This window comes from Rhipicephalus sanguineus, chromosome 5 (assembly GCF_013339695.2).
Source record: "Rhipicephalus sanguineus isolate Rsan-2018 chromosome 5, BIME_Rsan_1.4, whole genome shotgun sequence".
Taxonomy (NCBI): Eukaryota; Metazoa; Arthropoda; class Arachnida; order Ixodida; family Ixodidae; genus Rhipicephalus; species Rhipicephalus sanguineus.
The window spans coordinates 105,332,676-105,348,779 of record NC_051180.1 but is presented as its reverse complement, the minus strand read 5'-3'; the positions used below and the strand labels follow the sequence as shown (position 1 = coordinate 105,348,779).

The 16,104-nt window shown below is 46.4% G+C and overlaps 1 protein-coding gene and 1 non-coding gene across 11 annotated transcripts in view; both read left to right on the top strand.

The window, feature by feature from the left end:
- The window catches only part of LOC119394082 (glutamate-gated chloride channel), a 340,243-nt gene that overhangs the window by 252,440 nt on the left and 71,699 nt on the right, over nucleotides 1-16,104 (top strand). For 6 of the 10 annotated variants that reach the window (XM_049415623.1, XM_049415625.1, XM_049415622.1 and 3 more), the window contains one exon: nucleotides 15,805-15,909. The exons of the other annotated variants lie outside the window; for them this stretch is intronic. In XM_049415623.1, the coding sequence (XP_049271580.1) occupies nucleotides 15,805-15,909 (105 nt within the window). The remainder of the gene's footprint in view (nucleotides 1-15,804; nucleotides 15,910-16,104) is intronic. 10 annotated transcript variants of the gene reach the window in all.
- On the top strand, nucleotides 2,072-2,143 carry Trnat-agu (transfer RNA threonine (anticodon AGU)). Its single transcript has one exon. It is a non-coding gene; the product is annotated as a tRNA-Thr (tRNA).

The following is a 16,104-nucleotide window of genomic DNA, read 5'->3' as shown; positions in this document are numbered from 1 at the left end:
TGCAAGTACAAGAAAGGGGCTACAGACTTGCGATTGAACCGAACGATCGCATTTAGGCCTTCAATTAGTGGTAAAGTGAACTTGACAAATTTGTCTGTCTCTGTAGCAACTGGCGCCATCTGCAAGCCCTTTATGTGCAATTACTCCACAGGAAATGCAGAAGAAAGACGTTCAGTGGCTGTTAATACGGTTCATTTTACTTCAAATATGATTCAGACTAACTGGGCCACAAAGCTAACAATCCTTATACCTCGTTAAAGATGAATTAACCTGAATAATGACAATAAAACGTCAATGTATGGATTTTTCTTTCAATCTAGGGTATCTTCACGGGTCAATCTAGGGATAAAACATTGACTTAGGTTGGCATCACTGTTTCCAAGTCAGTGTTGTTGTTGGTGGCGCCACGCGAGCTCCGTTTTGTCGTTAATGACAGCACATTCTACTTGTTACAGTAATATATCCCCTAAGAACTGCCTTCTACATACCAAACTCGGTTTATACTAGAGCTCGAGTAAGTGCAAACTCGTTTGCTTTAACTGAATGGCACCAATCTTCGAAGTTTAACCGTGCACTGCATTTCTCGCGGGCGTTTTTCACTCTACGAGTCGCTTTGCGTCGTCTAAATGCTTCAGGTTGAAAGCACAGATTGTCTGCGGAAAATATACGTGTTTTTTGACGTATTGCTTTTCACAAAAAATCGAGCCAGCTCCACGTCGCGAACACTGTCGAAACAGCGAAGCGTATGCCCGTCATTCATCAGGCTATATCGTACTTCCATGCTTTTCAAGTCTTCCCTCCGTTGGCGCTTAGCTTCGGCCTCCCTTGCGCGAACATCGCGGTTGGCTCGGCGACGACATGCCCTTTCTCGCGTCGGCTCTCGCTGACGCTCACGTCGGGTGGCTTATTCATCGGAAGAGCGAGAAATGTTCGCCATTCTGAAAGCGCAAACTCCCGAACACTGACACTGACACACTATTTTACATTCCACTGCGCCTCACCGTCACACCATCTCGGCGCGTTTCTCGAAGGTTCACCCAACGCCACCTAAAGGTTCACCCCTCGACATCCTCCGCCCTCCCTCGAATCTCGCAGCACGCCCTCGCCTCTCGCAGCACGCTCTCGCCTCTCGCAGCACGGCACAGCCCTCCCCTTCCTATCGAGCCTGACTCTCGCCGTACTGCAAGACCACGTGATCACTTCTACGCCGACCCGGACATGAAAGCCTCGACTAAGAACCGCTTCGGTTTTTAAAGGTCGTAGGCCATGTTTCAGAAACATCACTGCAGAGGCTTCACACTCTCAAGCAAGTCGTTGGCATGCGTTGGGGCAACTACCCGAAGTCACGGACCTGGTAAAACATTCAAGAGATATAACAGTTTCATCGAAGACCGCTTTTGATAGCATAGGCAGCGATTATTTCCCAATATTTACAAACGTTGCTGGATTAAAAATAACTGTCACGAGGTGGGAACCTTATCGAAAAGTTCTTGAGGAGTCTACTGTAGATCTATTTGCTGACCGCGAGGTAGCAAGAAGGCCGCTGCAAATCAGTGGAACTGCCGCACCATTTCCCTGTTCCTGATTTAAAGCAACGGAACCTCTTTGGTGCTCGTAGAAAAGCAAAGCGTATGTTGTTGACAAACGCGTGAGATCCAGCGCTCAAAACAACACTGAATGACATCAACATTGTGCTTCGCAGCCACACTAAAATGTTAAGACGACAACAATAAGCTGCATTCTGCGCTAGCTGGTCTGTGTTTACAGCGACCTGTGTAGTTGAACGGCAGCCAGCAACAGCGCGTCGTCGCTCTGCAAAATGGGTCTATGTGAGCTCTTCTGTACATTTTGTTTTTATTTGGGCTTCTTCACGCGCCACGCACACACGGCCTGCGCTCTAATGAGCGGCAGAATTCATTCACATTCAATATATATATATTATTGATGAGCTGCCAGCTCGTAAAAAGGTCACGTGCTACGAGTGTTCCACACACGCCGCCATGGTTGCGATCGACGCTGACTAAGGTTTAAATGTTCATATATACCCCATAAAGTGGACGCGAGGATGACCGCCGCCGTAGCTCAGTGGTAGAGCATCGGATGAGTTATTCGAAGGTCGCAGGTTCGGTCCCTGCCGGTGGCAAGTTATCTTTTGGTCTACTTTACTTTCCTAATTATTACATATCCTAATTACTACAAATACAATCCCCTATACTTTCCTTGGCATTATTATCTCTTAGTTTTCATTATTACTGTGTTTAACAAAGAAAAACGAGCCCTCAAAAGTCATCTCCCTCTCTCATATATATATATATATATATATATATATATATATATATATATATATATATATATATATATATATATATATATATATATATATATATATATATATATATATATATATATATATATATATATATATATATATATATATATATATATAGACAGAGAGAGAGAGAGAGATTGCTCGAACAGCAGCAGTAGCGACGAGAGGTAGCAAAAGTAATAACGCGATATAGCAACTCGCTCCCAATAAAACAGAACTATGATTTGCAGTGATCTCCGGAGAATCGCAGGTTAATTGCAAGCATTCGAAACTGAATGAAGAGCCTCGGGAGAAAATGAGGCAAAAAGAAACGCATTTCCACAAGTGTTCGCGAAGGACCGTGTGTTTCAGGAAACGAGATTTTTGTTTAAAATCAAGCCGGAGTTCACCTTGTTAAAACAAAAGACTATGTTTATTCAGACGCAGTCTTCCAGATTTTGCCATTTATCTGTTGCCAGTCAACAAACACGTGTCCCTGCGCGAAAGCCCTTCGGGAGCTCCGTGAAATCCTCTCATTATCTTAGTAAAGGTACACGTGCTCCCCTTGAATACGTTCATGTCTGTACTCTGGTACCAGTATTATGCCACGCTCGGTGATGTTACAGTTTTTGCTCTTGCTTCAAAAAAACGCTCCAGGTTCTTGTGTCTTTTTATTCGCTTCTTTTAGTAACTTTATCACGTTATTTTTGGCAAGGATAATGAGGAACCGGCCTGTAAAAGAGAACGACGCACGCCACTGCATAAGCATAAAATAGAAAGGAACGCACACTCTTTTAACCTGTAATTAGCGCACATGCTCAAGGAGTTTGGACGCATGCTTATAAACCGAGCGCACATCGCCAAACGCTCAAAGAGGCGAGTGCACTTAACATATGCATGGCTGCATTCATATTTCTGTTTCTTTCTTTTGCTATGCCCTGAGGCAGTCTTCAAAGTAATAAAGAGAAAAATGTTACACAGAAGGCGTTCAATTCGCGCCGGTGAGAACATCAAAAATGCTTTTCAAGCCATGTGCGTCCTCCGCAGTAATTGCATCGGACGGGTCCGCATAGTTCAAGGGGCTGTCGCAGATCAAGGTTGAGGACTGCTAACCGGTCAGTGTTCGGCTCACGCGGAAGGTTCATCATCAGTACATGTGCTTCCCGCGCATTCATTTTTTTTTTCCTCTCTTGTGTCCATACAGTGAGGGAAATTGCGTCGGACTCCATCCTACGGTCGATAACGCGGACCCGCTAACGTAATTAACAATTAAACGAAGTACCGACGCGCCGTATTGCCATATTCTTCGTTTCCCTATAACCAGCTTTTTCATTTTTCTGTTATCGGTGTCTACCTCACCACTGGGTAGCCCAACGCTCCTCGCTCTATGAACGCTCTGGTTCACTCAGGTTCCTCTTCAAGCCGCGTACTTTCTGATTCTGTTATGGTCACGTCTATTCATTCTGTGCACTCGGCTGCTTTTGTGGCCGACTTCTTCCCTTCTTTGCCTAATGTTCATCCCGGGAATCTGTTCAAGGCACATAGCCTTTATGGTAGATTGACCAAGAGTATCTGTCACACGCGCATTAACACGTACCTAAATTTCAAAGCTATTCATTCATTCAGTTAGTGCTTGCGGTCATCAGCCGTTTCTTTTCTGATTTGGAAAGATGTACCTCGGCCTGGTTCTCGGTGTTGTGTATAGACCTTTTTTTCGTGGGCGCCGCCATATTGCCTAGCGGGCGGCGCCGTCCTTGGTCTGGCAACCCACTGGCGTGTGCGAAGCTCCGCGTTTCTATGGAAGATATACGTGCGGCTGCAGTTGCAGCCGGTTTATTTCGTTCTGGCGCACAGAAATTCCTTTCAAGTGATGCGGTCTAGGTAGGAAATGAATCTATGAGACGTCCTGAAACGGTTTGATCCGTTCAGGGTCAATGATGTTAATATACGACGACGCGAACGTGTCGCAAGTGGTCGATATCATATATTTTCCGCACTGTCTGTTGGAAAACCACGTGGATATTTCGACCTGTTCTAGCAGGGCAAGCAAGTGCCGCCACTCTTAGCAGATACAATGATTTTTTTTTTCTTGGACTGTAATCGTTTAGTTTGTTTTTTTCATTCACGGTGTGTTTATGCTGTCGCACCGAGTACCGCTCGTACATGCGGTTGTGCGTGAGCACGCAGTCTCGATTTGGTGGCGCGGACGGCATCTGTTTGTTGCTCGCGAACAGTTACCTATCTTGTTCCTCAACTTTAAGGTAACCGCTTATTACTCGCTCGTTTATTGCCCACCGGTGTGGACGAAGCTACTTGTTTACAGGGATGTGCTGGTACATATAAAAACAATGCTGATGTTGACATGCCGGCGCGCTGCTGACATGCCGGCACGCTTCTTTTTCTTTTAAGAGTCGTGACACTTGAGTGGATTTCGGCGGCGATAAGATGAAGATGGTTAGAGAGTTTCTGCCGGTGAGGCACGAAGTGCTCCCGGGCTCGAGCCTTTGATCAGCATTGGAGGTGATTCGCGTTTTTTTTTTGTAACTTCATCTACCAGATGTACTGTTTTTGCAAAATTCTTGCTGTCGTTCGCAAATCTAAGCAGCAAAACTGGCAGTTGAAGAAACACTAGACAAATGTAACAACGTGGTTTTGTATCGCGCGTAGAAGAGAATTAACTATGTTGCATATCATTGCGCGACCGGTCGGACACTGTTCTTGACCACGTAAAAATTTGTCTTCCTGAGGTAGTTGTTCCACACGAAGTGACAGAACTCTTTTTTTTTTTTTGCTATTCGGCTTTCATATGGCTCATTGTATACGATACACCCCACTGTCTTACGGAAGTTGTGACCTCACGACAGAGATCTCGCCACATCCTTTTCATGTAGCGTTCAGTGAATGTTCGGGTTTTGCAAGGCCGGTACGGAGCACAAATGAAATGTATGATGCCGGTTACCCCGCTGCGAAGTTAGGGATTTCTCGTCCGTGCTAATACCGGTATACATCAACTGCAGCGATCACCGTGTTGAGCCGAGCTACGAAGCTAATTGTTAGACCAAACACATCATATTAAAATATGATAATACAACGAAGCGAAAACAACTCAGGTGGGTGCTCGAGTGGTACTTGGATGTTCTGCACTTTACCGGACAGGGCCGTACTTGACCGCTTATGTTTGTTCGCAAATCAGGCCATATCCGATTGACATTTGACTGCGTGAAACACTGGGAATTCCGGATATATTGCGGCACTTGCCAATTTATAACCTGTAACGTAACACAGACGATGTAGTACCTTGAAGAGTGCACACAACCGCAAACACACCGCGCTTGGTGATGCACGTCGCATACTTATTCTGGCACAAGTTTACTTTTTATAGTTGTTAGAACAACCAAAAACGGCACAGTGGTTTCCCGTTGACCTTTCGCTGGCTGACATCGCAATAAAAGTGAACAAAATCCGCAGGTCGACCTGAAACACGCAAAAATTGTTCGAAAACGGCACTCATCCAAGCACCAGCCCGCACACTCCGCGCCGTCGCGCACGAGCCAGAAAGGAGGAAAGAGCTGGTTGCCAGTCCGGTCCTCCTCGCCCGATGCAAAGGTCTATACTCGTATCTCGAAAAGGTGGCCTTTGCTTTTCTCTCTTTCCTTTCTCTCTCCTTTACCGTCCCCCCAATGATGCTGCCCCGGGCTTCCTTATACGTTCTACAAATAGCGTCTTTCCTTTCTTCAAACTACTACTACTACTGCTACTACTACTACTACTACTACTACTACTACTACTACTACTACTACTACTACTACTACTACTACTACTACTACTACTACTACTACTACTACTACTTGCCAAGTAGATCATTCTTAGTTGCCCATGAGGGATGATTTGAACGGTTCCTTGAACAATCATTCATCCTTCGAAATGTTTCCGACATTTTTTCTGTTCCCTGTGTTTCTTGTATTTTACACTGCTTGTATCTCTGTCTGACTTCACTAAAGTGCTGTGTTTCAAGCCTCTAAAATATGATAAAGACAAGGGCTCGTGCAAGAGAAGGGCGTCGTTTGCATAACAAAACGATAATTCCACGACACATCATCATATAATTCCATTTCTCTTTGGCAACACAAGATTGATTACGCACGTTCTCGCACTGAACAACGTACGTTACGGTCGGGGTGTAATGCAATACCTTTTTTGCCTGCCGTGAGCTATATATGTACGGGTAGTAGGTGTTATTTCTCAAACAGCTGTAGGAACACAGTGGAACAGTGTTTACGATGCTTGGTCCCCTCCTCACTGCTCCTTGCTTCTGTTTGTTTGTTCGTTTGTTTTGTTTTGGTTTGTTTGTTTGTTTGTTTGTTTGTTTGTTTGTTTGTTTGTTTGTTTGTTTGTTTGTTTGTTTGTTTGTTTGTTTGTTTGTTTGTTTGTTTGTTCCTTTTACTGACAACTGCCCATCAAGCACTTCTTCAAGACGACCGTCCTCGCCGCTCATTTTACTAGACTCCCTCCCCGAAGTTCGCACGCTCCAAAAACGCAGTTACCCACCGGAACAAGAAGCACCTGGCCACTTCGCGATAAGTAAGATTCGAAATGGGAAAACAAACGTCCAAGCGGGAACACGGCTGCCGGGCATGCAAGCGTCAGACAGGCCGGAAACAACGCGCCGGCATTTCGCAGCCGCCGACGGATGAAGTCGTCTCCGCGCACCACTGGACACGCGGGTAGGAAAAAAAAAAAAAAAGAAGGGGAGGTTGCGGGAAGTAAGGAGGATGAGGATGGGGAGGCAGGCCGCGCTAGCAGAGCCCCGGGGGTGACGGCGCGTGTCACAATTCCATCCCTGCTTGGTCGGAGCACGCGCGCGCCGCGCGTAATCGCGGGCCGTCTTCTCGCACCGCCGAGCAGCGCTCGTTTCCCTCCCTCCCTCCCTGCCTCGCGTCCTTCGCTCGCATAGACGCGCGCGCATGCTCTTTCGCACGCACGCAGGCATCGCCCTGGGTGTGGGCCCCCCACCTAGGTTAGCCGACCGGAGGACCCAGAAGCAGCAGTGGCGGTCCTGCCCATTCCGCCTCCTCAAACACCCTAAAGCTCGGTTGGTTGCCATCGCTTCCAGCAGGCCTTAGCCTCGGCATCGTCTTATGTGCCCGCTATCAAGTGTTAAAGAAGCGCGGTTTGTTGTAATGTCCATGTTTTTCGTGAAGTTCCTATTTTAAGGCATGTGTGTGGTTAACTGAATAACAAAAGTAAGGACAACAATCTTTTACCCCTAGTGTAGGGTAGTAAGGGTAGTAAACGGGATGCTCGTCTTCTTGACCTCCATTCGTTACCCCTTCATGTTCTCTCTCTCGTTATGTTATATCATCAGAAGACCTATGCAACCCGTCCCTTTCTGGTCAGTGTCGAGAGGGAAGATGAGGTACCAGACTCAATGAGTTCGCATTTTTCTTTTTCTTTTTAAGCGCTGTACGTCGTTGGCTAAAATATTCGCTGATAAGTCTAACATACTGACACGTCGGCACATACGAACAGTCCCAGAGCAGAAACTCACAAATTCGAGCCATTGGTCTTGCGTCGTTTTCGTTTTTACGGTAGGACGAAAATGCGGTGGCCCAGTTATTGTACTTCTGCGTTAATTCTGTCTCTCTGCAACATCCCTTAACTTCGACACTCTTTCTGTACTTTTACTATAGTTACACGTTTTTGCAATAGCCTCGAGTTCATTTCAGCAGCTTTTGATTCATCTCGACAATATATATTTACATAACGTGGAGACGTACGCGTGTGGTCCTGTTTCGCTTGTTTTCTTGTCCTCGTTTCGCTGCGCTGCTTCAGCGTGCCATAGCTTTCCTATTTATTGAGTGCATGCACCCTAGCGCTCGCGAGTTGACTTATATCTCCATCTATTTATACGCAACCTGCATTAAAGACCTGGGAAAGATAAGATAAGAAGAAATCCTCGTCGCTCATCGCCCACTTGAAACCAAAGCTTTCGTTATACTGTGTTTAGCGTTTTCATTGTGAAAGCTACGGACGTAGTACGAAACCTTCGGACAGCGTTGTGCTGTTCGGGAATGCCTACGATGAACTTCTGACCTTGTGTAAATAAATTTCCACGGCGCAGATGACACGAAATATTCTTCCAATCATGTTTCCTTCTCTCGGAGGAAAGTTCTGTGCGATATTTCGATAACTGAATTGGACAGTTCCGAAGTGCATTTTCAACGCTTCATGTATATACATATGAGCCTTATGAGGCGCCACGTGCCTATATAGGCACGTGCCTCCCGTTGGCGTAACTCCAGTTGCCCAACACCAATGCGGCTCGCAGTTCAAACAAATCTTCGCTTCAAGCTATGTCGCACGAAATGCTCTAGATTGCCTGAAACTGCAGCCCTCGCGAACAAGCGAAAAGAAAGAGACACGCTTTGAACACGGCGTTTCTGCGCGAAAAACAACGGAATGTTTAGGCGGAGCCGGTCGGGATCTTGATTCTCCACTATAGGGTTTCAGCAACGCTGGGGTTTCTTGTTACACGGGGTGGTCTGTCACAGGCAGCCGTTGCGACACGCGGAACGCTGGTCTTGAGCTTTTTGCTAGGCAAGTGACACGAAAACGTTCACCCGTGATCTCCATAGGAAAACATAATCTCCCCGTAGCAACTCCTTTCCGAGTTTCTTTCCTTCTTTTCGTTGCGCCACTTCGATTCCCGCGTAAGACGTTCGCATCCGCGCCGCTTAATTAGCGAGCCCTTATTTTCCTTTGGCTCTCATCACTGGCTCAGCATTTTCTCGCCGTTAACAGTTTACCGGCTCTTTCTTTACTCGCGCCGTTCTGTATAGCTGCTGCGCGCTGTTCTTAATTAAAAATTGACTACAGCAGATGCCGGCGGGTTGTGAGACCCTCCCCACAGACCCTCCTTGTCGAAGTGCGGAAATTAGTTCGGCGGATTGCTTAGGCGCTTAAGACGACAGATCTGCCCCGAGGCGAATACGTTGGTAGGCCGTCTTCTTGTGCCCCGTCCATGCATAGCCCTAAGCTGAGATCAAGGTGCCGCGCGGGTCTCTGCGGGCGCAGCATTCACTCCTCGCCCGCGCTATACGCGTATACCTATCTGCGTGTGTACTCGCGCGCTGGCCTAGACATGCGGGCGGTTATTTGCCGGGTTGATCCAAAGTCAAACAGCGCCAGTCCTCAACGTGCGATGGTCTCCGAACCGGGCGGTACAGAAGCAGATAATATTATAACGTGAGGTTATAGAAGAAAATGATTAATATAGCACTGCATAAAGCTAGCTAGATGTAAAACTTTTATGAACACGGTGCAGTAGCATATTGTAAGAGCAATTTAGAAAAAAAAATGGCGTAATGTGAAAATGGTGACGCGTGTGCATAGCTTTTGTTTTTTTTTTCGGTGATGATTTTTAACCACAGTTACCACAGTTTCAACCACAGTTACAATTACTAAGAGCAAGGTTACACGTCAATGACAATGTCAGCATCGGCAAACAACGATGCATGTATATATCTGGACATGCATATCAAGGATCTCTGTGCGTTGCATCATATGACGGTCTTTGCAGTCATACAGACTGCACTAGACCCACGCATAATAGGGTAATTTGAGATGGCTGCTGCTCACGCCTCTCGCGCAGCGAACTTATAGTGTAGGCCTAAGACAACAGTGAAGAAATCAAAGACCGAGTCGTACCTCCTCCTACGCTGCTGATCGCACTGCCTTTTTCAGAGCAGACATGCGTGACTTGGAATCCCCTAACTAATATACGGAAAGAGAGTAACGAGATCGGCAATCGTTTGTCCTCTTGTAAACACAGTCAAGTTGAAGCGCGACGGAATTCAGTAATTACTCGGGATGATCTAGCGCCTACTTAACTTTCCTCGGGGAGGTTTCTGTTGCCGCTGCGTTAATTATATCTGCTTCTGACGCACCAACTGTCGTTTGCAGGCAAAACCTATCATCCCGTGCAAGGGCTGTCTTGTGTATGTGTTTTTGCACACAACGACATCAATATACAGCAGTGTGGTCTTCTGGGCCTGTTGGGGCATGATGACAGAGTGAAGGGACCCAGACGGTTTTACAACGTTTCTGCTGTTGCACTCTCGTCACAACCCGATGGAATCCTTCACACTGACATCAATATTCAAACGTAAATACGTCTATGGCGGTCACTTTTCACACGACAGCGTGGTTCCTCAAATAATAGTTTTTGTAATGGTTTCAACTTTCCAAAACACGTCCGCATTGTTTTGCTGGAGAGATTTTCGACCCTATGTTTCGGAGGGGCCTTGCGGTGCATTCACCAATCCATGCGCTCTAAACCTTCCTGTCTGTACGTGTTGTCAATAGCGCCTGCTTATACAACAGTGCCGAGATCACTATTTGGCGTGAATAAATTACGCAGAGTGAACATTCTTGAACTGATGAAGTACAAACGCAGATACGAGCTCTAGTAACGTTAAACTACAGTGATGTAAAGGTGCTCGACAAGGCGGCAGGGGATTAAAATTTCTGGGTGTTATCCAAGCTGTTTAATTTGCAAGTACGTTTTACTTAGCGCAAGTAACCACAGGGAATCTTGACCACGTGAACGCTATTTTTGCACACAAGTTAGCTGTAGCGTACCTAGCAGGCATTCTCACATCTTGAAGAGCAGCTTCTTGATATTCTTAGACCATTTCATAAGTATATTCGGTCCGTACTACTGTAACTAGCAAGTACCGTAAACGTTTACCCACCGCTTCGGGTAAGTTGTCCTACGCATCAGCCTTGCTGTCTTTCTTTCTTTCTTTCTTTCTTTCTTTCTTTCTTTCTTTCTTTCTTTCTTTCTTTCTTTCTTTCTTTCTTTCTTTCTTTCTTTCTTTCTTTCTTTCTTTCTTTCTTTCTTTCTTTTCTCGTACTACATGTATTTTCACAAAAAACAGTACATCATTGAACCCTCCGGCTGCCAATTAGAGTCATTAGCAGAAGCTGCCTTCTCGCAAATCATGCAGTTGCATGAAATGCTGCCGACTGCCGTCGCATAGAAAGGCATGACCAGAGTCTGCCGACGCAGCACAGTTGAAGGCGACGATGCGAAAATACGATAAGCGTCACCGAGTGCGACCGAGCGACACTTCTGGCCTGCAAAAGATTTCGCGGCTTATGATGGATGCCCGAGTGACGAAAAAGTGTCACCCATTCGACTTTGAGAAGCAAAAACGTTCGTGCTTCTTTATTTCGTTGCCTCGCGCCTCGTTCTTGCGGAGCCGGCCACGTCAAAAGAGAGAGGCCGGGAATCGGCGAGTTCGCTTGCCTTCGGAAGGCGGCCGTTGTTATAAGTGGGCTGTCGAAGCGAAGGCGGCAGGCGAAACGGGCCGGCGGCGCGCACTGCGTTTCGGCTTATGCGAGTGTCGCGATGCTCCGTGCCGACGGCGAGGAGACGCGTGAAAGATGGCGCCTCTTTCTTCGAAGACGGGTGCGCGCGCGAGCGAACCAAGTAAGTATGATTGAAGGCCCTCTCCGCGGGAAAGACAAAAGACGTCGTCAGCACGGTCCGAACTGAGAGCAACGTCCTGTGAAGGAGATACGGAGCTTCGCTGTTTGCGAAACGGGTTTTTACGTTCTCGCTTGTGATGTAGGCAGCATACGCCCGTCGAATTCCTCTTTAGAGCGTGAGGCACTTGTTATTGGTCACTGGAGAGGTCCGCTGTCTTGTGGCAATCGAGAAATCATCGTTGGATTAGCAGAGCGAAAGAAACGAGGGACAAAAATCACCGCCCAAGCGCTGCGTACAGATGAAAGCTGGAATTGGCGTCCCCGATGTTGCCCATTCTCTGAGCTAGCTTGACGGAACACCTTTCATCGTTTGACAAGATCTAGGTACCGCAGTCTGGCATATCATAGTGCAGCAAGGCCACAATACCGCGATTCCCGAATACCTCTCACATCGGCAACCTCTTTTCAATGCCTCTATAAGCCCGTTCCCCGTACAGCAGTACATAGTAGCCAACTGGTATCAACCCTCGTTTGCGTACCTGCTTTTGATTTATTGTTTAGTGGGTTACGAGCCTTAACAACACTACTACTAGGTTTTGGAAACGTCTTTTCTGCATTCCGCGATAATCGAACTTCCAAAATATCGCTTTTTTTTCTCTCTCTCACCAACACTAATTCGGCTGAGAGCGCTGAGAAACGGCGTACTAAGCATCCACCGGTGCACGTTTTCTTTTCTTTTTTTTCTCACTCTCTCTCTTACAACTGGCGACCGGCCGGTTCCAAGCAGGCCAACATAGAGAAAGAACGAGTGGCGCAATTTTTCTCGGTACGAATGCCGATTCTGTGCCAATGCAGACGACGGGGGCTTCGGTTCGTTTTCTCCTTCAGCGGGCACTGGTCAATAAATCTTCCCTACTCGAAGGGTCCGGCGGCTGACCGGCATCGCACACTCAGCGTTCTCCTTACTCTCATCCGTGTGCCTCACAATCGACAGCCTTTTTCCTCTCCACCCAACTCCACCAACCCCGAACCCTTTCGCTCTCGCCTGTCTACTCTGTACGATGCTACGATTCTCGTGCTGAACGAGCGAGCGCGTTTCTCTTCAGCTGCGCCGATAACAAAAGGTTCACTCGATAACTGCCACCGTGCTCGCTATCGGAAATTTATGCCCCTCGAGATAAGCGCCGAGCCATTCACACACGACAATCGTCCGTCCTGCAAGATATATCTTTCTTTTATTCGGTAGCTTTCCGTTTTCTCTATCGCTGCTTTCATTTCGTGTGCCGCCATAACTCTCGCCGTTTGAATGCATAGCCACCATAAGCATTAAACGCGAGGTGCTGAAAGTAACGAATGAGACGCGGTTGGGTAGAATGCAGCTTGAATAGTTTCGGCGGCTGACGATGTACGTGGGAAGCATTATCTCAGTGATATCCCTGTTTTTCAACGCTTCATCGCGTTTCCGCTGACTCCTTTTCATTTCGTTTTTGGAGAAGCCGTTACGTTTATGTTTTTTTTTGGGAATGCGGTAATTCGGACAGCAGGGGTCCACAGTAACGCTTGAATAAAGAAGGAACAAAGGGTCCGCTACTTTCTTTTATCTTGCAATATTACATCTGCGATGGAATTTACACCCACTCGTCCAGCGGTGACTAACGATGGGATTACAGTCACTATTTCTGAGTTCGTCGCGTTTCTTCCTGGCTCCTTGTGCATCGTGCATTCCTTCGTCAATATGCACAGAATCCAAACTTAGCTTGTTCCCCGTGCCTCGTTGCAAATGTATCGTATGCAACATATTCAAATTCCAACCATATATCGTCTCTCATCGATGACGAAACATGCATATCTCCGAACTGTTACTTGGTCAGCTCGTATAATAAAGGACTGCTAAAATAATGTCTGACAGTCATGCAGCCGGGTTTTTGTCGCATTTGTGATAACCGAAATACCCAGCTTAATTTCGCTTCAATAGAAGTGCCTCTAACGTGAGGCTGTTTATTCAATGAAGAGCCAATGGATGCAGTGGTTAAATTTACGTCTTTCTCGATTTTTCGGTCGCGGACAAGATGATGATTTTTCGCTCACAACCAACGACGCCGACACCGACGCCGACGCCGACACCGGAATTTCTGCGAAACAAGATCTTTTACGCTTTCGCGTTGAAGCTGTGCGGCTGTGTAGTATTCAGCGCTTATTCCTCACAATGTTATTGACTTTGTTATATCTTGAAGTTCATTTGATAATTCTGAAGTTCGTTTTCGGCGTCGATTCACCTGATAACTTGTAGGTAATATAAATTTCGACGCCAATGTTGTACAGTCGCGCTCAATATGACTTGCAACACGGGAACGCGTGGCCTCACGCGTTTAAAGATTTCGCATTCCTTTCACTAGCCCCTATTTCTACAACTGAACGCTCTTGTCTCACCGGGGGATGTTCCCAAATAAGAAAATAATATTAAGTTACACAAATGAAAGAAGTTGAAGCCATGCGCAATCATTAAACTCGTGGAGCCACGCGCTCCCGTGTTGCAAGACATATTGAGCGCGACTGTACACATGTGACTGTGTTATTCATGAATTTCCGCTAGAGCACAAAGTTCGGAAGTAGCACCGTCGCTGCTGTCATGCAGTTTGCAATTTTGCAGTTTCTAGATCTATAGCGGTGTATGCGTACCGGTCACTACATGCAACTGGGGATGGCAACCTATTATCTCTAATTGGCTTTTCTTTAATTAATTTATACTTGTTCGAAACGACAATTCGGGAAATGCATCCGAAGGCAAATAAGTTTCAGAAATTTCAGAGCTTGTAAAAACGCACATCGCACATTGTTTTTAGTTCAAACAGTCAGCTGCGTTTCTATTAAGCGGCGATGCCGTCGGCGTATTAAAATACCTCAAAATATTAATTTGCTGCAGCTTACGTGCCACACATGAGCTCTCAATTTTTTTTTTTTTTTGAAGTCAAGATTCTGCTCACCGAACATTTCGCAGCGGTATAAAAGCGGGACTTTATTCGTAGTGACTGAAGTTCGCGGTATGAAGCTTGAACTACTTGTTAAAGTGAAATCATTGCTCCCATCACGATTGTTATATAAACACTGAGCGACGATGTACGTCATATCTCTCAAAGATGCCTTAAAATGACGCCCCACTTGTTCGCGCGAAGCTTGAAGCGTATTATTCTCGTCTAGTCTCTGCTGGTACTTTTGGAAACCAAAAAGTGAGATAATTTTAAGGTATATCATATTGTGTAGGCCATTAATATCAGAGAGCAAGAAATATCACATCTGATGCGCGGCGCCTCCTACAAAATTTGTTGGCCAGAACTCGGCTACTCGTGTCTCAGAAAAAGAAAGGCTGCAAGCCTGACGGTTCGAACAGCATGAAAATAATTGTTGATACATAGATTTTCCTAAACATCGTCCTTCTGGTTCCAAACAGCATTGTGGCTTTGCAAGAACTTCATTTCTAATAAACTGCAATCCTAGGAAAGCAACGTGTTTCAATTATTCTGCATATGCACACATTGTTATTTCTTGTGGCATTTCAAAATGTGCGATTACTTCAAATCCTGGACCACTGACGATAGCTAAATCACCGTAATAAAAAACACATGCCCGTTTCAATGTCAAAGCTAAACATCAGGCAAGTTTGTATACTAACCTAACTTCCACACCTCTTGAACTCGAGCACGAAACTCTAAGGTGATGAAACCTCAGCAGGGGGCGTTGGTGGGGGGACAGCGATAGCGTGCAAAACTTGTCTAGGTGGTTGATCTTCGTGGTAAAAGCAGCGCAAAAAATCCGGCAACACGAGAAGCAGAATGACACAGGACAGGTGCTGCACAGGACGGCGCCTGTCCTTTGTCGTTCTCCTTCTCGTGTTGCCGTCCTTTTGCGCGGCTTTTACCATGTGAGAGACAGAAGCCACGTAAAAGTCAGTTTGCCGTACGGCCGCGTGGTTTGCACACCAGCGTTTCTCCTGTTCTTCGGCGCAGGGCCGAAACGCTGCCTACGCCACCAACCCGTGGCCAGGGGGGCGTTCCGGTCGCGGCCGCGATGCTCCTGAGGAAACAGCAAAGTTCCCGCTACCAAGATAAAGAGTTACGTATCTCTCTCTCTCTATCTTCTTTCTCTCTCTCTTCTCTTGCCTGCCTTGCTGTTCTCGGACTCGTGCATAATGTGACGTGCCTGCTCATCCCCTAGATGAGAAAAATAAAGCACGAAGTAGACTAGAATCCCTCTGAATGTTTACAATTATTCATCTCTCCAACTACCTTTTATATAGTCCTGGATGC